Source organism: Lissotriton helveticus, chromosome 4_1 (genome assembly GCF_964261635.1).
Source record: "Lissotriton helveticus chromosome 4_1, aLisHel1.1, whole genome shotgun sequence".
In the NCBI taxonomy this organism is placed as follows: Eukaryota; Metazoa; Chordata; class Amphibia; order Caudata; family Salamandridae; genus Lissotriton; species Lissotriton helveticus.
In genome coordinates, this window is record NC_136063.1 from 819,140,018 (window position 1) to 819,164,269 (window position 24,252).

Here is a 24,252-nt window from a genome sequence, read left to right on the forward strand (position 1 = left end):
TCCACTTGGACGAGCTAACATGGGTCAACCATTTCACTAACCTCTATAAAAAGTATGATGATGCCCAATCTGATGTGGATGCCCCATATCTTGAATACCCCACTGATTGCCTGGACTTTACACTAGTCGAAGCAGAGATGGCAATTAACCTAGTAAAGACTGGCAAAGCTCCAGGCTTGGATAAGATCCCTGGTGATTTATATAAACATGATCTAACAGTTTGGGCACCATATATAAATTACTTGTGTAATATGTTATCCCTTAGCTTAGATTTCCCCGAAAGTTGGAGGGGGGCTGAAATTGTTTTAATTTTTAAAAAAGGGGATCGGATGGACCCCTCTAATTACCGGCCAATCAGCTTGATGGATATTCTCCAGAAAATCTACTCACGACATATATTAACTCGTGTCAGTGACTGGATGGAGGAGAATGCAATCTTAACCAAATTTCAAGCTGGTTTCCGATGTAAAGTAAGCACAATAGACCAGATATTTAGATTCTGCTGTCTTTATTGGAAATATGTACATATTAAAAAGGGACACCTATACGTTGCTTTCGTCGATCTGAGAGCAGCGTTCGATTTAGTGCTGCGCAATCTTTTATGGAAAACACTGAGTGTCGTAGGGTTGCCAAATAGCCTATTGGTCCAGATAAAAGAACTGCACGAAGGGAATTTTGCGAAAATCCGATGGGGCCCAAGTGGGGAACTGACCCAAAAAATTCCTATCGAGCGTGGCGTTCGCCAAGGTTGCGTAATGGCCCCTACACTTTTTTCCCTTTTCGTGAACGACATCCCTACATATCTAGAGGGATGTATAAACGATTCACCAAAATTGAATGGAGAAAGGGTAACATCGAATAACTGTGGGTCTAGTGATACATTCAGAACATGCTGTGTATAGCTGGCTATGTGTCTGCTGTTACTGATTAAGTAAAGGACAGACTGGACAATCAACCACTGTGAAAAATGTCCATCAGTTACTCATTTTCGGGCTCCCAGTACATCATTTGGTCTACTCCACAGTAGTATGTCCACCACTCTATCCCCGTAGATGTATATCGGAGAAGTATAGTGGTGGATGGATGTCTGGTAGGTTTTTTTGTAAATATTTGTGAGTAACGGAAAGCAGTGCATAAAAAATAAGTGCGAAGGGGAAAATATAAGTATAAGATTAGATAGTGCATACAAACATTACTTTATTCTAAGGTCATGCACCTCCAATGTTAAAAACAACAATAGTGCAAAAAAGTCAGATGATTCAAACAAATAACTTCTGACTGGGCTATCTGGTCGACATGTTTCTGCGGGTAAAGGTCATAAATTGAACCAACCGCTTCCTCAGGACCCATAAACTTAATTGCTACTGCAAAACGTGATAATGTGTAAAAACAAACAGGACATTTGTGAACAGAAAAAAGTGTCACCTGTACACTTCCATTTTCCTCCTATGAAAGTCCGGTTGAAATAAAGCCAGCATGTCAACATGTAATGAAATATAAACAATAATAACACCTTCATTAGTAAGGGCTATACAAGCGATTTGCTATCATCATATCAATACTGTATCTGGGTCAAATGACCCTAGTATGAATCACATTGTAAGTAGAATCAATGCCTCACCTTAATTTGTAAGGGGAATTGCCTCACCTCACCTGGCAAACAGCTCAGGAAAATGAAGCCCCGCTCTAAAAATGCAGAAAATTTATACAAAGATCAATATTAAAAAACCTGTGTCGGGTCAAGGCAGAAACAAACCAGTGGGATGCTCGGAGGCAAGCCACTGGGGGTCAATTGTCTTATCATTCCAAAGAATAGTTCCAAAATGGTGGGCCGCATGGTTAATTACAATCATGTCAGGCATCAGATGTAAAGAATAGCCAAAAATTACATTTTGCTATTATTCCTAGCTGTCTGCCCTTTGCCTGTTAAGCCAGTTTGAAAATAAAGCGCAACCAAGTCTAATTTGTGGGCATTCAGGTCTAGCGTCTGCGGCCAGAAGATAGAAAAATATATATATGCTTCACTGGACGCGCGCTGTGAGGCGCTGAATCTCGGCGCGCTTGATATACAACCGCTCGTCACAAGCTGAGCCTAAGTGTAACATACAGACGCGCTCCGATTCATTAAAGAGCATCTCGTCTATATCACTAGTGAGTTAAAACTCGTCTAGTCCATACCACTAATGAGTTAAAACGTTGCCCCTCCTGCGCCCTCACCTCTCCGTCGGTACTTCAAACAGTCAGCCGAGCTGTTTGGGGAGGTGCCGACGGGGGGGAGCGAACGTTACCTTATTGGTTCTAGGCCGATGACGAGGGTCACGTGGACGGCACCAGAAACTACCCGAGAGGATGGGAAATGTAGTCAATCCGCCTAGCGCATGCGTGCTCTGGCGCGCAGCAGAAACTACACAAGCACATGGGAAATGTAGTTGATGTGCGACCACAACTCATCTTGTGATAATAGAACTACAAAAAGAAGGTAAATGTAGTTCAAAATCACCACGAATACACAAGTCAGTGTATTAAGATTTTAGCGCGTGTGAAATATGTAAGTGCTCAGGGGGATACTGAACCTGACCAAAACCATGGAAAGTGGTTTAATGCAAGACTCCCACGTGCAATGTAATTGTAGAACTACAATCAGTCGGGAAATGTAGTTCCGGACCACCGCACATAAGCGGGTCAGTGTATAAAGTATAATATAATTTAATTACAGATGGTATAGCAGCGCGTATCAAATATATAAGCGCTCTAGATGATGCTAATCATAATGGAAAGAATGTCATCAGTATTTCCTTAGCGGAAGACTATAGTGTCTCAAATCTCACACCGAGCACCCTCAGGACTCAGATAACTGCATAACACTGTCCCTGTGGGAAGGAGACAGTGCGCAGATAATGTAGATTCAGGGCTTATGCTTAAACCTCAGGATTCCAGCAGGAGGCCAGTCAGTCAAGTGCCTTCGCAGTCAAACCAGTATTCTTGTGGTAATAATAGGGGAGCATTACTAAAGGGTCATCCACGGGATGTCTTCATTAAGCCCGCCTTTGTCGCAGTTGAGCTTATACACCCATTTCTGCTCGATCTTGAACAAGTATCTTGAAGTATCTGTAATGTGCATGGGAATATTGGGTTGTTCCAGAACGGTCCATTCAAAGTCCGTAGGCTTATGCCCCACTTGGATGAAATGATTCGTCAGTCTGGTTGATTGTTTTTTACATCTTATCGTACTCTTATGTTCAGAGATCCTCGTTCTGATCTTCCGAGTAGTCATGCCGACATATCTCAGTGAGCATGGACACGTGATAAGGTAGATGAGATTGCTGCTGTTGCAGTTTGTGAACCGCTTTTGTTCCCACTCACGCAGCGCAGTTGCCACACGGGTGATGTCCTGTGACAGGACATCACCCGTGTGGCAACTGCGCTGCGTGCCCACAGACTAAACACTCCTCCACGATCGACATAGGAACGAACCAGACTGACGAATCATTTCATCCAAGTGGGGCATAAGCCTACGGACTTTGAATGGACCGTTCTGGAACAACCCAATATTCCCATGCACATTACAGATACTTCAAGATACTTGTTCAAGATCGAGCAGAAATGGGTGTATAAGCTCAACTGCGACAAAGGCGGGCTTAATGAAGACATCCCGTGGATGACCCTTTAGTAATGCTCCCCTATTATTACCACAAGAATACTGGTTTGACTGCGAAGGCACTTGACTGACTGGCCTCCTGCTGGAATCCTGAGGTTTAAGCATAAGCCCTGAATCTACATTATCTGCGCACTGTCTCCTTCCCACAGGGACAGTGTTATGCAGTTATCTGAGTCCTGAGGGTGCTCGGTGTGAGATTTGAGACACTATAGTCTTCCGCTAAGGAAATACTGATGACATTCTTTCCATTATGATTAGCATCATCTAGAGCGCTTATATATTTGATACGCGCTGCTATACCATCTGTAATTAAATTATATTATACTTTATACACTGACCCGCTTATGTGCGGTGGTCCGGAACTACATTTCCCGACTGATTGTAGTTCTACAATTACATTGCACGTGGGAGTCTTGCATTAAACCACTTTCCATGGTTTTGGTCAGGTTCAGTATCCCCCTGAGCACTTACATATTTCACACGCGCTAAAATCTTAATACACTGACTTGTGTATTCGTGGTGATTTTGAACTACATTTACCTTCTTTTTGTAGTTCTATTATCACAAGATGAGTTGTGGTCGCACATCAACTACATTTCCCATGTGCTTGTGTAGTTTCTGCTGCGCGCCAGAGCACGCATGCGCTAGGCGGATTGACTACATTTCCCATCCTCTCGGGTAGTTTCTGGTGCCGTCCACGTGACCCTCGTCATCGGCCTAGAACCAATAAGGTAACGTTCGCTCCCCCCCGTCGGCACCTCCCCAAACAGCTCGGCTGACTGTTTGAAGTACCGACGGAGAGGTGAGGGCGCAGGAGGGGCAACGTTTTAACTCATTAGTGGTATGGACTAGACGAGTTTTAACTCACTAGTGATATAGACGAGATGCTCTTTAATGAATCGGAGCGCGTCTGTATGTTACACTTAGGCTCAGCTTGTGACGAGCGGTTGTATATCAAGCGCGCCGAGATTCAGCGCCTCACAGCGCGCGTCCAGTGAAGCATATATATATTTTTCTATCTTCTGGCCGCAGACGCTAGACCTGAATGCCCACAAATTAGACTTGGTTGCGCTTTGTTTTCAAACTGGCTTAACAGGCAAAGGGCAGACAGCTAGGAATAATAGCAAAATGTAATTTTTGGCTATTCTTTACATCTGATGCCTGACATGATTGTAATTAACCATGCGGCCCACCATTTTGGAACTATTCTTTGGAATGATAAGACAATTGACCCCCAGTGGCTTGCCTCCGAGCATCCCACTGGTTTGTTTCTGCCTTGACCCGACACAGGTTTTTTAATATTGATCTTTGTATAAATTTTCTGCATTTTTAGAGCGGGGCTTCATTTTCCTGAGCTGTTTGCCAGGTGAGGTGAGGCAATTCCCCTTACAAATTAAGGTGAGGCATTGATTCTACTTACAATGTGATTCATACTAGGGTCATTTGACCCAGATACAGTATTGATATGATGATAGCAAATCGCTTGTATAGCCCTTACTAATGAAGGTGTTATTATTGTTTATATTTCATTACATGTTGACATGCTGGCTTTATTTCAACCGGACTTTCATAGGAGGAAAATGGAAGTGTACAGGTGACACTTTTTTCTGTTCACAAATGTCCTGTTTGTTTTTACACATTATCACGTTTTGCAGTAGCAATTAAGTTTATGGGTCCTGAGGAAGCGGTTGGTTCAATTTATGACCTTTACCCGCAGAAACATGTCGACCAGATAGCCCAGTCAGAAGTTATTTGTTTGAATCATCTGACTTTTTTGCACTATTGTTGTTTTTAACATTGGAGGTGCATGACCTTAGAATAAAGTAATGTTTGTATGCACTATCTAATCTTATACTTATATTTTCCCCTTCGCACTTATTTTTTATGCACTGCTTTCCGTTACTCACAAATATTTACAAAAAAACCTACCAGACATCCATCCACCACTATACTTCTCCGATATACATCTACGGGGATAGAGTGGTGGACATACTACTGTGGAGTAGACCAAATGATGTACTGGGAGCCCGAAAATGAGTAACTGATGGACATTTTTCACAGTGGTTGATTGTCCAGTCTGTCCTTTACTTAATCAGTAACAGCAGACACATAGCCAGCTATACACAGCATGTTCTGAATGTATCACTAGACCCACAGTTATTCGTTGTTTCTTAGTACTTGTATTGGGGGGTTATAACTGTGCCCGGGTCTTTAAATACTTCCCTCTGAACCCTTAAATAATTGTTTGTTGATTGTAGAAAGGGTAACATCACTATTGTTTGCAGACGACACTATCCTGATTTCCCAAACTAAGAAAGGTCTCCAGGCACTACTTAATTCCTTTAGTGATTATTGTAGCAAGAAAGGACTGGAGATAAATGGGAAAAAGACAAAATGTATGACCCTTAATCCACCAAAAACTGACAAAGGATGTTTAACACTGAACGGTGTTAAATTAGAATCGGTCTCACATTTTTCTTATTTGGGGGTTACTTTAGACTCTAATTTCTCTTGGAGAGCCCAAATGGAAACAAGTAAACTGGCATTCACTCAGAATGTAAAGCCAATTCTTAGGAAACAAAGTTTGAGTACTAGTAAAGCAGTGTCTCCGGTAGTTGAGCTTTTTAAATTCAAGGTTCAACCAGCAGCGTTGTACGGCGCAGAAATCTGGGGGCCAGGGTCAAAAGAAACTTTTCGTTTTCTGGACAATAACTTCATGAGAAGTCTGGTAAGGGTCCCAAGAGGCACTCCCTTAGTGCCTCTTGAATTGGATCTAAATGTTAAAAGAACTGACCATTACACCATAATCTGCCCACTGATGTTATGGGTTAGATTGTGGCGGGTGCCTGAATTGCAGGATTACAGGGATGGTCTAAAAGAAATCATGGGGTTTGATAATTCAACAACTATCCCATGGTTAAAACATGTTAAAATTTGGCTTACCAAAATAGGTTTAAAACACTTCTGGGAGAATCCAGAACACCTACCGTCCAACCCAAAACTAACACTAAAAAGGGCCTTTTGGAGTTTCATGGTTAACATGGCAACAAATGCTTCGGCTGCTGGAACCTTGGTAACAAATTTTCTCAGCTTCAAGGATGAGCCACTATTTGAGACTTTTCTAGATGAGATAGAGCCCCCACTTGCTAAAACTCTATTCTTAAAATTAAGATATGGTAATCTTTTGACCAAAACAACCTTAGCACGTTGGTCAAGGAGGTCCAATGCTCCATCCCAGGAGGCTGACGAAATTTGTGCCATGTGTGACTGTAGCCAGATTGAAAACGAGATTCACATCTTCTTTTTTTGCCCTGCCTATGTATTGGCTAGAATAAGATGGATTAAACCACTATGCCTATTGTTAGGCCTGAGATCATGCAACCAGGCCCTGAGAATACTTAAAACTAATACAAATCAAACAATAATATTTAGTGTTAGTCGATTCTTACACTCAATCTTTTTCCTAAGGAAAAAAAAGGGCCAACAGCTATAAATGAAGTATATCCTTAAAAACAGAATTAGAATGTGCCCTAGTAATTATAGGGGGATATTTGGTATATCCAAACGGTTGTGCTTAGTTTTATTTGTATTAAGAAATGTATTTTTACTGATGTTTTAAAACCTTTTGACAAAAATGTTTATATTAATGTAATGAATTGTGCTGTGACTCTTTTATGGCATTCATGCCGAAATAAAGAATTTGAATGAAAGTAATAACATCAAATTCCTTTGACCCTGAATCACTGCTTGAAAACATTCTACCTAAATGTTACATTAACTATGCTGGATCTTGCCTTGCCCTGAATTAAAATAAACCAACCAATAGTTAGTCCTAAAACGAAGTGATGTGGGATACCTGAAGGAATTGTGAAAACCTTGAAAACACCAGTGGGGAAAATCATAGGTGGAGTAGGGCAAGGTTCAGTGCAAGAGTCATAGGAAAAATGCCCCATATGTGAGTAACCAACACTGCGAAGATCTTCTGTTATTTTTCTCATCTGAAGTCACAAAAATCTAGTAATTTTTTCTACCGCTCTGATGCCTTTACCCTAACACCAAATTGTGCTCCAGCTCAATTCCTTTCATACATTGACCAAGAAAGATCTGGTTCTTAAAAAAGCATCTAACCAGTTTGCAGAAACACATACAGCCACGTGTGAGAAATCCCTTCCTTCAGTTAAATTCACCTTGTGTCCTCATAAAACGCTTCAGTTCTCCACAGAAACGTACTGGGCACTCTAACCTAGTATGCCTATTTGAAAATCCTCATCAGTTCAAAGATCATGATCAGCTAGCCACAATATCCAGCTTGCCTTTCACACAGCTTAGTGGTAAAGGAAATCACACAACAGCTCCAACGGACTTTGTAACTAAACCACTTCTTACACAACCATGAGTTTGAGTTCAGGCTAGCCGATTGCACTGAAACAGCCCTTACCAGTAGCTGAGAGGAACTCCTGATGTCCTTAGATTAAAACAGAAGCTCGGCAGCTCTTGCGCTTCTATGGCACCTCCGATCATTTTTTTCAGGATTTTTTTTTTACTGCAGGCAAGCAGTCCTTAGTTAACAAAAGCTGCATAATGTACCATGCTTTCTCTTTAATGTGTATGAATGCCCCCTAGTGCAACTTCTTGAGCAGCAATCCTGTGAACCTACAAATGAACACTGAAAACACCACAATTACTTTCTAGCCATAAATTAGCTGATAAATAGGACTTTGATCACTCCATGCTTGGCTTACGGTTTCTGTGTGATGTAAGAGAGATTACTGTGTTTGAATGCTGCAAAAAGTACGTTCATGAAGAAGAATAGACCCAATTCAAACTCATTCCTTTTCGAATGATACTCCATCCTTTGTATGCAACCATGCACCACACAAAAATGTCCACGACCTGGAAATCCTATTTGATTCAAAGATGTCCTTTGTTCCCCAAGTCAGTGTGGTCAATCAGCGCGTCAATTTACAGCTCTTCCTCTTCTGGAAAATCACCCTCTCTTCAGTACTGATTGCTCAGTTCAGTAAACCAGAGCCTTGGATGGCAGACCCAGATTACCTTTATTTAATCTACACTAGGATCCAAAATAAGCATATTAGATGCAGATACTCCTAAAGAATCCTACATTTGGAATCACTCCAATATCAAAGTAGCATTTAAAGCAAGACTTTTGACCACCGAATGAAATTACCTCATTTGAATTCCTCTGTGCCACCCACAGTGCCTAATGGGGGAAAAGAACCTGGTAATCCACAAATACTGGCACATCACTTACCATCGGAAATTTATTGTGATCACGGCTGGTCTTATCACCCACCAGTCCTCCTAAAGCCTTACGGCAGAGTCCAGGTACATAGGCGAAGAACTGTACCGAATCCAAAGCTGAGCCAGAATTTAAGTGCTTCACAAAAGGTCTGAAAGCTGATCTGTTCGATCGGCCGCCTCAGCACTCTTCATTTATTAGTTCTGATTTTAAAATAATAGATACGAACTCTCCTGGCCCTGAATGGACTCTTAAGTTCCACATCATCCCAACATCCAGACTTTTACTCGGATCCAGAGCTCTAATGGAAATGAAAGGGGACAACATTCTAAAATAAAAATAAAACTGTAGGATTGATATGTTTCTCCTTCCCCGCACTTGAATGTCACAATTCTATTTCTCACATTTTCTTCTGCAATATTTTATCGCAAGCGCTCCCGTATCCTTGGAGCAGCTTGTACAATGTTAAAGTATTAATTACGTAAGCATTTGCAAACTTTTTTTGAACCATACAGTGACTCTCATCCCCTGACCTAAGAAATATCGCTTCTCCCTTAATTGCCCCTCTCACTGGGACCAACTGGGTTTTCATAACCATATCGCATTATGCATATGTATTATTGATTTCTGGAGACAGGCTATTCATTAGTAGCTGTTCTGCTCGTGGCCTCTTTATTTTTTCTTTTTTTCCTCTCAAACATCCACCATATTTGTTGTCACTATATTATTGTTTCCCTACCAATCTTGATAATTTTTGTTAATTTTCTCTCACTTTACATGCCTGTAAATGTTAATTTTTTTTCACCTCGGTTTAACTCCCTTTATAACTGTGTGAAAAGTGCAGTGGTGTCCGAAAGGGCCTTGTACTTACTATAGAAAACTAGCAAGCTCGCATTAAAAAAAAACCTGAATACTTCGCATAATTTTTTTTTTTTACTACTACTTTGTAGCACTAATCAAACCATGCCATTATTCTAGAGTCATGAATAGCAAAAAGGTCTATAAAATGTCATTCTTTGTTGTTGACTTTAAAAATATTAGAGCAAGGGTCTAGTTTATCTTTACACGCTATTTAGTCCTTTTGGTAGAAAACTTTGCATAAATCTCCAATACATCTAAACTATTTCTGTTAATACGTTTTCTTAGACGAATGAACATGTCACAGCGTTGTCTGTTGCATAATTTATTTTGATTGGCTCCTTTAGATAACCATGTATGAAAAGGGAAAGGTTCCTCGGATTGTCAACCTGAGAGAGATTCAAGACGACATGCAGACATTGTACATACGAACAGCGGCGGACAGCTTTGAGTTTAAGGCGCTGGTTGATGGGGATGGCGTTGTTGAAGGCATCATCCGCTATCATCCTTTTCTTTATTACACTGAAACCTACCCTGAGGATCCATGTTTTCCTTCGAGTAAGTTGTTCCCTTTACTAACTATATTTTGTTTGAAAACAGAGTGAGTATAAAACAGTAATTTACCCTCTATTGTAAAACACCCCTCCATTTCCTTTCAGCCTCTCTGGTATTATTTTCTCACAAATGACTGGCTGGAAGTATGTGTTCATTCTTAGGCATAACGTGGAATTCAATTCTCAGTTTGGGATTTAATGGAAAGTGGGCGGGCTGAGAAAATTCTTATCAAGGGAATCAGGTGGTTCTCTGAAAAGGATAGTCGTGGAAACATTCGAGCATTTTCGAGAGCAGTGGATGGGAACTGTTGTGTAAAAGAGCTTAAGACTTAGAGAGAACATGGGAGAAGCAACAAGATTCAGAACGTCACAAAAATGTGCACTTGATAGCACTTTGGCTCAGACCCACGGCTCATTACTAGATCCAATTGGAAAGCTTTTACATGAATGAGTTTGGAAGGTATCCCTAATTAAATGGTATTTAACATGAAAGAAAATAGTGCGTTGCACAGCACATTAAGTAATTACCTTGGTCAAAATCCGATAGCAGTTGAAGGTTATTTTACAGCATAAGCAAATAGTATTTTTTTAAAGCTTATTGGGCCAGTTACATAAAATAAAATATTGGAGAAAAACTAAATACAAATTTTAAAAGAGTCTTTGAGGCCTCTTCTCTAATTACATGTTAAGACCGGTTGAGGCAAATGGTACATTTGTAAATGTAAATGTAAATGTAGGTGTACTTATATAGCGCAAACCTGTCACCCAAAGGGCATCCTGGCGCTTGCTTAGGGAACCCGTCCTGGTATTCCCCTGTGAGAAACCCCGGCAGGGTGTCCACAAGGTGAAAGTCAGGCATCCCGCCGCGAGGGGCCGTTGTGGAGATTAAGCAAGCTATTGCCCAGAGTCGCAGAGTGTGAACCCGTGAGTCGAGGAGGCACCGGGGCGAGAATTATCGAGTCCGTGGAATTTTTAGCCCAAGACCCGCCGAGGCGGGGAATTGAACCCTGGTCCAGGACCGATCTCAGCTTCCGGGTCTGCCGCCTCTTACCCCTGAGCCACACTTCTCCACGCACTGGGTGAGTAATTGTGCTTACAATTGAATATCATTTTAAAAGCAACTTTGCTGCGGTGGAGGTTGCTAGGGGGTTCTCTGAAGAAGTTTGGTTAAAACATTTTTTCTCTGTATATCTATATTCTACAAGAATGGGCTAGTCACGCTTGCACCCAGCGTGACCTAACCTATTGTTAATATCATATTGCTTAGAAAAGTTTTAATCAAAGGAGCTCCAGCATGCAAACAAGTCCCATGAATAGCAATTCACATATATTTGGTTAATATTAGTACAGCATTGAGGGTATTTAGAAGCATACAGCTAGAATATCATTGGTCAGAACTGAAAAAATAAATTTAAAAAAGGGAATGTTTGTTTTCTCTTTGAAGACAACATACACATATTACTTTTTGCTGCCTGAAAACATCACTTCCCACCTCAAATCAGCAGAAACTCTCAGTATTTTATGTGGTGCCAAGTAGAGCCCAGGTGCAAATTATTTCTCTGCACAGTTTATGTAAACCAGATTTGAGGCCCTTGTGATAATTGATAATGTACTCTCTAATATAGCTCAATTAACAATTTGTCTGAACTGCGGACGTAAATAACAAGTATTAATTATGCTTAAACTTATTGATTATATCACATTGATTAAAGACTGAGTGGTGCCATTGGAGCTGAAACCTGCCACCTTCACATTACAGACATGTTGACAATGGATGCATTAATCCACAGATGTTTTCTACCAGACTGTTGTGGTAGCTAACGAGCACACATTCGCTCTCGCGCTCACATTCGGTCTTGTACACAAATATTCTCACATTCAGTCATGCACACATATTCTTACATTCAGTCTCACACACTCACTCCCAGTCAGTTTCACACACACTTACATTCAGTCACACATACATGTGCATTCAGTCTCGCACACATACACACACACACACACACACACACTCACATTCAGTCTCGCACACACACTTATTCAGTCTCATACACATACATACACTCACACACTCGCATTCAGTCTCGCACACACTCACATGGCACAAGCTGTACTGTAACCGAAGGATGACTTGCTGGAGCATCTGAACTCATATTCAGTACTCCTGCAGAAACTATTGTGGTTACTTATATTTAATATTGAGCTCAGATAAAGTTTAATAGCTCAACTAATCACCTTTGAGTGAGTCATTTCGTGATGGATGCCTAACATAGATATTCACCAGGTCCATGAATCTTGCATCTTGCACAGTGTAAAACCTTGTGGTTGCTTGCAGTTGTTTTCCTTTATTCATCACTGAAACATACCTGGCAGGTGGACCCATGTTATATGTGCAACTCCCTCAGTCTTTTTATCTGTTTTCCTATTGCTAAGTACATATTTAGAATCATACAAGGAAACTATGAAGTCTAGTATTTCATATGGCTCTTGGATAAAAAGGATAAAAAGCCAGTACTGGGTAATGTCGCATACTGCACATATTGCTGTCGTCAAACGTTTCGGGCATGTCCAAGCCAGTCTTATAGGCATGCCCTTTGATAACTCTAACCTGTCCGCTAGCAAGGCGGATGTAGAGCTGGAGTGTTATGTTATGTTATAAGAGACTTATAACGCGCACACCTACTCTGGAGTATCCTGGCGTGAAACTGACTCGTGCGTGTGAGAGGGAAACTTAAGTAAAAACTTGTTTGAAAAGGTGGGTTTTAAGAAGTTTCTTAAAAACACTGAGATCCTACGTGTGGCGTAAGGCAGCTGGGAGACTGTTCCAAAGCACTGCAACCTTGACCGAGAGTGACTGGCCCCCTAGTCTGGAGCGTCGAAAGCGGGGGGTGGCCATCAGACGGCGCAAGGCAGAACGCAAAGAGCGATGGGGAGTATAGAAGGACACTCGTTTCCTAATATAGGAGGGTCCTGAATCATTCAAGGCTCTGTGTGCTAAGGTAAGGGCCTTAAACTGCACCCTCTGGGCCACAGGTAGCCAGTGGAGGTCACGGAGGCGTGCCCTTATGCTGTTTCTCTTAGAGATTAAATAAGAGTCTGGCCACCGCATTTTGAATCAGTTGGAGTTTGTTCATTAGGTAGCCAGGAATGCTCAGAAAAAGCGCATTAGCATAATCTAATCGAGACACGATAAGTGCCCGGGCCACCATTTCCTTAGCTGGCGAGGGAGCAGAGGAAAAAAACGACTGAGAGACTTAAGTGTGCCAAAACAGACACCAGTGAGTCGCATGATGTGATCAGAGAATCGGAGGTCTTCCCCGAACCAAACCCCCAAATTTTTTACCGGGCCTCCCTCAGACAGTGGCCGGGGAAAATCCGCAGGCCACAGGGCCTCCACAAAGTTAGGCGGAAATTGGCCATATAGGAGGACTTCTGATTTCCCCTCATTGCAATTTAGCTTGGACTGCGCAAGCCATGTGAACACGGCGGAGAGACAGTTCTGCGCAACATCTGTGCACAGAACGGGTCTGTTACAGGTAAATAAAAACTGGGTGTCGTCAGCATAGGCCATAATTTTGGCCCCCAGCTCTTCAGCCAGTGAGATCAGAGGAGTCAGATAGATGTTGAAGAGCAAAGGGCTCAAGGTCGAGCCCTGGGGGACTCCCGTTATGACCTCCCTGGCCGAGGATGAGAAAGGAGGTATCCAGACATGCTGGGTACGGGTGTCCAAAAAGGACTGCAGCCAGGAATGCACAGCACCCGAAATGCCAATGGCAGAAAGGCAAGAAAGGAGAAGCTGGTGAGGAACGGTGTCGAAGGCGGCAGAGAGGTCCAATAAAATCAGAGCCGCTCTGTCGCCTCCATCCAAGCACTCCCTGATAGCCTCTTCCATTTCCACCAGAGCTGTCTCAGTGCTATAAGATGTTCTAAAGCCTGACTGGGCCGGATGTAAAGCCCCCGAGGATTCCACAAAGACGTCTAATTGGCGAAAGACTACCTTCTCGCAGACCTTCGGCAGTGCCGGTAACAAAGAAATAGGGCGATAGTTGGCAGGGACAGCGGGGTCCGCCGTCGGCTTCTTAAGTTAAGGTAGAAGCTTGGCTTGTTTCCACTGACCCGGTACAGTCGCCGCCTGAAGTGACCAGTTGACAATGGCCGTTACCTCTGTGCAAACAACCTCTGCCACTCCTGCTAGAACTCTAGCCGGACACGGGTCAGAGGGCGATCCTGTCTTAAGAGATTTCAAAATAGATAGAACGTCAGACTCTACAGCCGGAGAAAACTGCGAGAATGATGTGGTAAGGGGGATACAGCGGGAAGGAACTGGGAGGGGGTTCTGCAAAGGCACTGATAGATCCATGCCTTCTTGGATTATTTGTATTTTATGAATAAAAAATTCAGATAGCACCTCACACCATCCAGCCGAGGCTGGAGTGGCATTAGCCTCCGCACAAGGTGACATGAAGCTTTTAACAATAGAGAAAATCTCTTTTCCATTATTATTGGTCTTCAATATTCTGTCAGTATAGTAAACATTCTTCGCTTCCCTGACCGCTGCATAGTAAAGTCTCTGTGCTGCACGCAGCTCGGTTTTAGCAGCAGGACAATAGGCCGTCCTCCACTGACGTCCAGCTTCTTACAGCCCAGTTTCATCTCCTTTAAAGCAAGAGAGCACTAGGGCTGGGAGGGAGAGAGCCGGTGAGCCTTAGAGAAAAGAGGTTTGCCAGAGGATTCAGCCCCATGGCTGACCCATGTGTTAAACCGGTCCACCGCATTAAGGATAGCAGATTCACAGCTTGATCTTTGGGCTTATCCACTACCCCGCAAAACCACACTCTTCCTTTCACCACTTATGTGGCTATAGTAGGGGATTTCAGTCTTGTCCACAATACCAACCATATCCACAGGTCATGCAGGCTTCCCAGACTTTTTGAGGCCCGGGGACAAGGTTCTCACCAATCCTGTGGACACCAGGGGTACCATGCAGTTCAGTCCTCCAACCCAACAGCTGTCTCGCCCTGCAAATGTCTTTAGTGTCCTCTCAGAGACACACTGCTATCCGGTTAAAGGCAGGATCTGACACTTTCTACCGGAGGAGCAGGCTGTCACCTCAGCCAAATGGATGCTCCAGATTGTTTGGCAGGGTTATGCCCTTCAATTCTGAGAAGCCTCACCTCCTATGCCACTGTCAGTGCAGCAGCTGTCGGAGGACCTCCTGTCCTCGTTACATCATGAAGTGCAGGCTCTTTTGTGCCGATGCCAGAAGTAGGTTTTGGTTGCTACTTTCTGCTGTTGGAAAAGGACAGAGGCCGCCACCCTAACCAAGACCTTTGGCCACTCAGTGCGTTATGAGGATGGACATATTCAAAATGTTCATCCTTGCCCAGGTTCTTTCTGCCCTAGACCCTGGGGACTGGATTGTAACAATGGATCTGCAGGACCCTGTCCTTCATAGCCCTGTCTTGCAGGGTCACAGATGTTAACTGCAGCTCATGATTGACCAGACTCATTTTCATTTCTCTGTGCTCTCCTTTTAGCCTCACCAGTGCTCCTTGGGTGTACACGAAAGTGATGGTGGTAGCACACCTTCTGAGGTTGGGGTTCCCAGTCTTTCCCTACCTCGAAGACTAGCTGCTGGAGTTGGCCTCGCCCCAGGAAGTTGTCGTCCAGTTCCAGACCAAGGCGAACCTTCTACATTTGTTTAGATTAACTATCAACATGACGAAGTCACACTTGGCTCCTACTCAGATGCTCACTTTCATCAGAGCGGTTCTGGATGTAATGCAGTACCGTACCATTCGTCATAGAGAGTGCAGGATATTTGGACTATGAACCCGATGTTTCAGCCTTTTCCTGGATTTCAGTGAGGCTGACTCTGAAGCTGCTGGGTCTTATGGCCTCCTGTGTCCTACTGGTGAAGCACATCAGTTGGCAAATGCAGGCTCTGTAGTGGGATCTGAAAATCCTATGGGCACAACCCAAGGGGAATCTCTCTGATTGGGTCCAGATTTCGGAGGAGACTGCAAAAGATTTGCAGTGGTGGACCCCTCTTCCTTCTCCACCCAGATTTGACAGTTTGACAAATTCATCGATTCTGGGATGGGGTCTCCACCTGGGCGAGGTGGAGATCAGAGGTCTCTGGTCTCCGGCGGAGTACTGGCTCCACATCAATATATTTGAGCTGAGGTGTTGAAAGCCGGTCCTCCGATCAGCCTGGCTCTTCGGGTGAATCTCCTGTCGCAGAAGCAGGGCCATGCATCTGAACCTGTGCACTCTCCACCCTCATGCTTGGAGATTGAGTGACAACACCTTGGTGTTTTCGATCTTCCTCCAGAGATTGTTGATGTCATTTTGTCAGTCAGGCGTCCCTCAATGAAATCTGTATTCACCTGCCGTTGGGACATGGTTGTGGCTTGGTGTTAGGCTAAGCATGTTGACCCACTTCATGCCAAATTGTCTGAAGTGTTACTGTTTATGTTGTCTTTGGCCCAACAAGGCTTGCTCTGGGCACTGTTAAGAGGTATTTTTCAGTTATCTTGGCCTTTCTTCATTTGCCAGATTAGCTCTCCTTATTTAACTCACTTGTGATTAGTTTCTCGAAAGGTTTGCAGCACGTTTCCACCTTCCCCTTTCATTATGCCCAAGTGGGATTTGAATTTGGGTTTGACCTATCTGCCGTGTTTTTCCTTTCAACCCATGCACAGCTGTGCTCTCAGACTTCTGACTCTTAAGATGGTCTTCTTGGTTGCAATTACATCAGCACAGAGGGTGAGTGAACTTCAGACTCTTAACACTCACTTGCTGTATACCAGTTTGTCTACCTGGACAAACTGGTTCTTCGGACACGTGTCTTCTTACTTTCGAAGGTGTTGACCCCTATGTTGATCGGTGCATCATCCCTTCGACGTGATTTGTTCCACCTTACCCCTCTGAAGATGAGGAGAGAGGCTTTATCTCTTCGCTCCAAAGAAAGTTCCTAGTTATAATATTTATACCACCAAAGAACACCGGCTGGACAGTCAGCTTTTTATTGGATTCACAGTAGCAAAGATTGGAGAGGCAGTGAAGAAAAGGACCATCTCTCAAGGGATTGTACTCTACATTAAAATCTGCCATACATTAGCAAAAAAGCAGCCTCCAGACAGCTTGAGGGCTTACTCCACCAGTGGCAAGTCTGCTGCTTCTGTTTTGGCACTTGCGTTGCCTTTCCTGGACATATGCCAGGCGGGTATGTGGGTGTTGCGCCATATGTTAACGAAGCACTGTTGCCTGTACAGTCAGGCCCGTCTAGATGGTCATTTTGCATGCTCGGTCCTGCAGGACCTTTTGAGTTGAGTCAATTTGCAGTCACTCCTCCAGTAAGATTATTGTTTTAGTATGTATTTTAGGGAAAGGAATCTGCGCTTAGAAGTCTCTTCAAGGAGAGCAAGTTACTTACCTTTTGTAACGCCTTTTCTTGTAGAGACTCTATCGAACTGTAGATTCATTACTGACCATCTCCTTCCTGCCAACTCTCTTAACTGAGCTCTTTCTCTCAAGGTTGTTTTTTTTTCAGAAGAAAGAAAAATACAGGCGAAGGCAGAGTACATCTACATCCAGAAAGCATTAAACCAAGAAAGTTACCACATTACTGATATGTGGGTTTGACGTGCCTGTGCCCGTCAAGACTAAGAGAATGGGGGATATGGAAGTGAGCTATAAGAAGAAAGTGGGGGTGGGCGAGGCCACTCAGCTAATCTCCTTCAAGTATAAGACCGTGTGAAGGGGTCAGGAGCGCATGCGCCATTGTTTGCATGTGCATTGTTCCAATGCAGTAAGACTTATCAGATATCAATGGGACCGTGCCACCAGACGGTTAACCCTTTGCCGCAGCAGGCACGTCTCTGCTCTCCGTAGCTCGCACATGCAAATAGGGCTCAAAGGGGGACCAAATATCCTTGGGTAGGGATCTCACAGGCCTCAAGTCCATACAGGCACTGTTCCTGGAAATAATCCACATCCATAGCCACTCTGCCTCATGTGGCTTCAGCCCCCTCCCCCAATGCATAGCAAACAGGCGCTTCGCACGTAACAGAAGCATTGCTGTCAATTAACGCGCTTCAGGTGGGACATCCTTGACATAAATCAGTAACGCAACTTGGGGCTAGGGCTCCAGCCCGCACACAACAGTGTTCTCAATAGTGTTGAACACCTCTAGTCAGAATTGCTGCACTTCGGGACAGTCCCACTCGAGGTGGAGGAAGTGTGCACTAGATACCGAGCATTGCCCATCCTCGAGCAGGCTCATTCTATGCAGTTTCTCCAGGGTTTGGTATAAGCGGTGCAGGAACTTTAAGTGAACCAAGCATAGTCTATTGTTTTGGAAGAGGACTCCAGATTGAGGGCAGCAGTACTTGCACTGTTCAGCCATAAAAGTGACATCAAGATCCTCCTCCCACTCCTGTATGGCATGGGGAATGCGCACCGAATAGGCTCCATGCACCTCTGCATATAGCCTCGTGTCTAATCTGCACTAAGATGGGTGTTGTGAGAGTCTGCTCTAGGACTTGATACGTGGAAGGGGCTGCAGAAAAGGAGTCCTGAAGTGCTTGAAACACTGCTCACAGTTGGTAATATGTAAAAGTGTCCAGTGGAGTCCCCTCAGGCCACTGAAGGGATTGTTGTGGAGTCACAAAGAGGCCCTCCAGGTGCATCGCCCCCATAGTAGTCAGCTGAAGAGCACGCATCCTAGATGTAGTGCCAGCATCAATCTTAATGAGTAGCGAGGGGTGGCTAATGAGCGAAACTGAGGGGCAAAGAGAGAATCCAAGCTTGCCTATCGGTGGAGGTCACGCCAGGCACAGGTGTCTGTCTGCAGGCTCTAGGCACCAAGCAGAGCACTTTCTGGAGTGAGCAAAGAGCAACATGGTTGTGCTCCAGTGCAGTGTACGCCATGAACTGCGCAGGGGAAAGCCAATAATGTGCAAACTGCACGTACGCACTGTAAGAACACCACAGCCACGTGGAAGTCTGGGTCAATTGTTATGTTATATTATCTGGGGTTCTATAAAGCGCACAGTTACTCTACTGAGTGTCCCGGCGCTGGGTGAGTGTGACTGAACTAGACAGGAAAGGAAAGTGTGCAGAGCGCAAAGTGTTACGTTATTGCTGAAAGAGCCATGTTTTTAGGGCTTTTCTGAAGGCAAGGAGATCCTGAAGAAGTCTCACAGCAAGTGGCAGATCATTCCATTGTTTTGCCACTCTCAGCTGGAAGGAGCGGCCACCAATTCGAGAAAATCTCACCACCGGAATACAGACTAGCGCCAATGAAGCGCAAGGAAGAGAGCGTAGTGGATGATAAAATTGAACTCTCTTCCTCAAGTAAAAGGCACCACACCCATGTAAGGCCTTGAAAGCCAGCACCAAGGCCTTAAACTGTATCCGCTTACGGATCGGGAGCCAGTGGAGATAATTCAAGTGAGCAGACATCCAGGTCCTGAAGCCAAGAGATAGAACGGCCCTGGCCGCAGCATTTTGCACAACTTGAAGACTGGTAAGCAGATACTCTGGAAGACCCAGATAAAGAATGTTTACGTAGTTCAGCCTAGAACCAATCAAGGCCTGGACCACAATTTTCCTGTGAGGGATCGAAAGTAATGGAAGAAACTGTTTAAGCATTTTCAAAAAGCCAAAGCACTGACCGGCCACAGTCTGAACCCGTGGCTTCATACTCAGAGAGCTGTCCAGTTTAGCACCAAGGTTTTTTAAGGATGACACCGGGTTGGCGGGAGGGTGCATGTCTTGAGGCCACCAGTACTACCGTAAGTTGTTAGGTGGGAAACCAAAGAAGATGATGTCCGACTTATCGGAATTACATTTAAGTTCATTCAACTGGAGCCAGGAGAACACCGCCGACAGGCAGGCTTTAATTGCTTCCCCCTTAAACTCTGAGTCCTTGTCGCATGTAAAAAGGAGTTGGGTGTCGTCAGCATACGACACTATTTTAACTCCATGTGACTCAACTAAACTAGCCAATGGGGACATGTACAGATTGAATAAAGTTAGACTAAGCACCGAGCCCTGAGGTACACCCACCTTCGGGGGGGATTAAGGCGGAAAAAGGGGGAGCCCAAACAGTTTGTTGACGTCCTGATAAAAAAGAGGCAAACCAATTGAGAACCGTCCCTCTAAAACCAGCCTCCTGGAGTCTCTTCAGAAGATGGCTGTGAGGGACGGTATCAAAGGCTGCTGAAAGATCTAACAGTATCAGTATAACCTTGCCGCCTTTATCCAAGACGTCCTTAATGGATTCTGAAATTTCCAGAAGTGCCGTTCCGGTGCTAAAGTTAGGGCAAAAACCCAGATTGGCTTAGATGCAAAATGTTGTTAGTCTCAAGAAAAGCAGAGGTGACTGAGTGAACATATTTTTCCAGTACTTTGGAAAAGAAAGGCAAAAGGGATATGGGCCTATAATTAATGGGAAGCTCTGGATCCATATTGGGCTTTTTCAAAAGGGGAAGAATGTGTGCTTTCTTCCACCGGTCGGGGACCATCCCCTGCTGCAGGGAGGTATTCAGAATCTGATTCACAAAGTGATTAATGGAGGGAGCTATTGCTGCTAAAGTAGACGCAAGGCAATGGTTAGAACAAGCACCTGATTTCAGGTTCTTCAGGATGCCTAATGAGGTTGCCAATGATAAAGGAGGAAACTCCGTGAAGAGTGGGCAGCACGCCTGAAGGTCAAGGTGGAAGGGGACCGTATATCGAATGTTAGCCCCATGGGAGCTAGGGAAAGTGTCCTGAATCTTTCTGATTTTGACAGCAGAGAATAGGGCCATCTGATCCACCCATAGTGCTGAGGGGGAAAAGGTCCTAGTCACAGCATTAGGGGAAGCAAATATTTTTACTATTTTAAAAATCTCTTTATTTGTATTCCCGGCAGCTTCTATTCTTTTTTTTTTTTTTTTTTTTTTTTTTTTTAAAAGACCTTTATTGTCCGACATTCAGTATACACAGCATTGTAGCCTACAACCCAGCCGGGCCAGCCGCAGTTAATGAACATTGTTTCGGGTGGGATAAGTGTACACAGCTTCAAGGCCGACAACCCTGGGGTCCGGCAGCGTATATCTATATGTCACATATCACTGCAATCTTGCAAACATTTGGTGTTATATAAGTATGTGGTCTATGGGTTTTACTTATATTTTCAGCGAAACCAGGGTAGCTGCGCCAAGCCAACCCTCATCAATAGCAATTGCGTCGTTCGGACCCATTATATCTTACATGTGTCATTGGTACGTGTCTCAGTGTGGGTCGACATGCAGACGGGATTGGGTGCATATGAACGAGTGATGAGGGTGTGCGGTGTCGAAGCGTGTTTGGGGCGCATAACCGCCTTGTGCGCCCATTCCCAGGAGTATAATTGCTCTGCATCTCAGCGCCCAGGAGAGGTGTCTAAGTCCTAGCTGTCACATCCGAGGATGCCATGAGATTCAAAATGGTATGGATCAAGTAGTTGTATGTGTACGGACATGGTCTAAAAGGAGATAAAACCAAATCTGTGTCGAACTATGAAACAGGAACATGGGTGATATAGGAGGCAGGTTGGGGTAAGTGTGGGCAGAATTCGCCATAACGTTGAGAGGGGGGGATCGGAATCAGCGTGTCAGCCGTGTCTCATGGGGTAGGTGGGCGGGAGATCGGGGGGGGGCTTGGAAATATGCAGGCTGTCCATGAGGTAGCGTTATTGGGGGGGGTGTCCCAATTGTTCATTCGGCGCGGTTGTCCGGTGCAGTGCCCGGGCTCCCGTTGCCGCGTCTCGTGCGGTGGCGCGCGTTCGGGAGTGTGGCAGGTAGTCGTCAGTGTGAGTCAGCTAAGCACGTGTCAAACGGTGGGCAGTGCATACTGGTCAGGCGGGTGGCGTACGGTGCAGAATCCATGGTGCGTAGTAATTTGGATCGGGGAGTGGGGGGAGGCGACATACAATACCTCACGTAATTCCCTGCTCCACACATTTCTGCAGGAAAGAGTGTAGTATGTCTTCCCATTGCTGTGCGATGGGGAACTTTCTGAGTCCCGCTGTCTCTTCCCGCTTCAGGACGGAGCTCTCAGCCCGTGCCCAGTTTGTCAGCGACAGACACCAGTGCCGGAGGTGCGGGGGTGTGGCCGCTTTCAACCGCTTGGTAAGTAGTCTTTTAGCCGTGATAAGGCCAAGATCCCAGTACCTAGTCTGGACCCTATTTAATCTCGTGCGCTTGTACAAACCCAATACACAGGCTTCCCAAGTGTGTGGTACTCGTTCCTTGGTGCAATGTCGTAGCATCATGGTCACTCCGTCCCAGTACTGCTGGAGGGCGGGACAGAGACAGAGCATGTGGAGGAGGTCTGCACCTAGAAGGGAGCAACGGCCGCATGCAGTGTCTGTGACTGAAAAATACTTATTTATCTTGTCCGGGGTGAGGTACGCGCGGTGCAATATATAAAACTGTATGGTTTTGAAGCGAGGGCTGCGGGGAATGTTCACTGGGCCAGCTAGGATCATAGCCCACTCCTTGTCTGTCCAGTCCCTCCCCCTGTCAGTCGCCCATTTATCCCTCAGGCGTGTAGTCGTCGGGTGCGTGTGTAGAAGGAGTGCTTGCGTTAACCAGTGGATAATGTGTGTGCCGTTGCTCATGACATGAAGGTACTGTATGAAATGATGTGTTGGTGGCTCATTGGACATGTCACCCCAAGCAGTTGTCAAAGCATGAACAAGGGACGCGTGAGTTAGGAACTGACCAGCCGGGAGGGAGGTATCCCCTACGAGGGCTGCAAAGGGCAAGAGGGCGCCGTCAGAGTACAGGTCGCCCAGCGTTTCCACCTCTGCGGTGATCCAGCTATCCAACCTCACAGCGGTCAGGGCCCCTGCCGCTGTCGGAGTACCTAACAGTGGCAATACCGGCACATATGGTGTCGTCGCTCGTGTTAGACGCAAGCAGCGGAGGAAGCATCTGCGTGCCACCGCGAATAGCAGTTGCGGCGACCGGGGAGTCCGTGTCAGTGAATGGAACAGTACGTGAATTTGGAATAGGGACCAGATTGTGGTATCTGTGGCCGTGTCGCCCAGGCTCTTACCACCCAGCCAGCCGAACACCCACTGCATTTGTGCTGCTAGATAGTAGAGCTCCATATTGGGAACCGCTAGTCCGCCCTCTTCAGTTGGCATGTAGAGTTTAATCAATGCTACTCGAGGCCGACCCTTATTCCAAATTAGGTTTCGCAGCATGAGCTCCAGATCTCGGAACACCCGGGTCGGTACGTACGTCGGTATATTCGCAAAATAATATAACAGTCGTGGTAGGACTATAAATTTTGCTAAGGCTATGCGGCTTGGAACATTCCGCGGCAAAGTGTTCCAGAATCCCACCTGTGCTCGGGTAGAAGCGATCGCCCTCATCAGGTTCCCTTCCAGGATGTCTATGGGGTCTCGGTAGATGTGTATCCCGAGGTATCTGAACGTGTTGGGGTACCACTGCAACCTCTCACCTCCGATGTGTATGTCACATTCGGGTACGTTCGGGCTGAAGGAGTAAACCCCCGATTTGGCCCAGTTTACACGCAATCCCGACATTTCCTCAAAGGTACCGAAAATGGCAGTGAGGGACTCCGGGACGTTACTCAGGTCCCTGACGTACAAGAGAAGGTCATCAGCATACAATGACACTACATGCAGGCCATCCGCCAACAGTATGCCCCAGTCATTTCCTTGTGACCGGAGTGTCGTGGCCAAGGGCTCTACTGCTAAGGAGAATAGTAGGGGTGACAGTGGGCAGCCCTGTCTGGTGCCTCTTCGTACACGGATGGGGTCAGAGAGCAACGTGCCAGTGCGGACTCGGACCGTGGGTTTGCGGTATAAGAGGCCGACCATGGACAAATAGTCCTCCCCCAGCTCGAACTTCTCCAAT

The 24,252-nt window shown here is 45.1% G+C and overlaps 1 protein-coding gene across 1 annotated transcript in view; it reads left to right on the forward strand.

Moving 5' to 3' along the window:
- SMCHD1 (structural maintenance of chromosomes flexible hinge domain containing 1) overlaps positions 1-24,252 on the forward strand; it is a 2,317,253-nt gene that overhangs the window by 276,612 nt on the left and 2,016,389 nt on the right. The window contains exon 10 of the mRNA XM_078687460.1: positions 10,124-10,334. Coding sequence (XP_078543586.1) covers positions 10,124-10,334 — 211 coding nt within the window. The remainder of the gene's footprint in view (positions 1-10,123; positions 10,335-24,252) is intronic.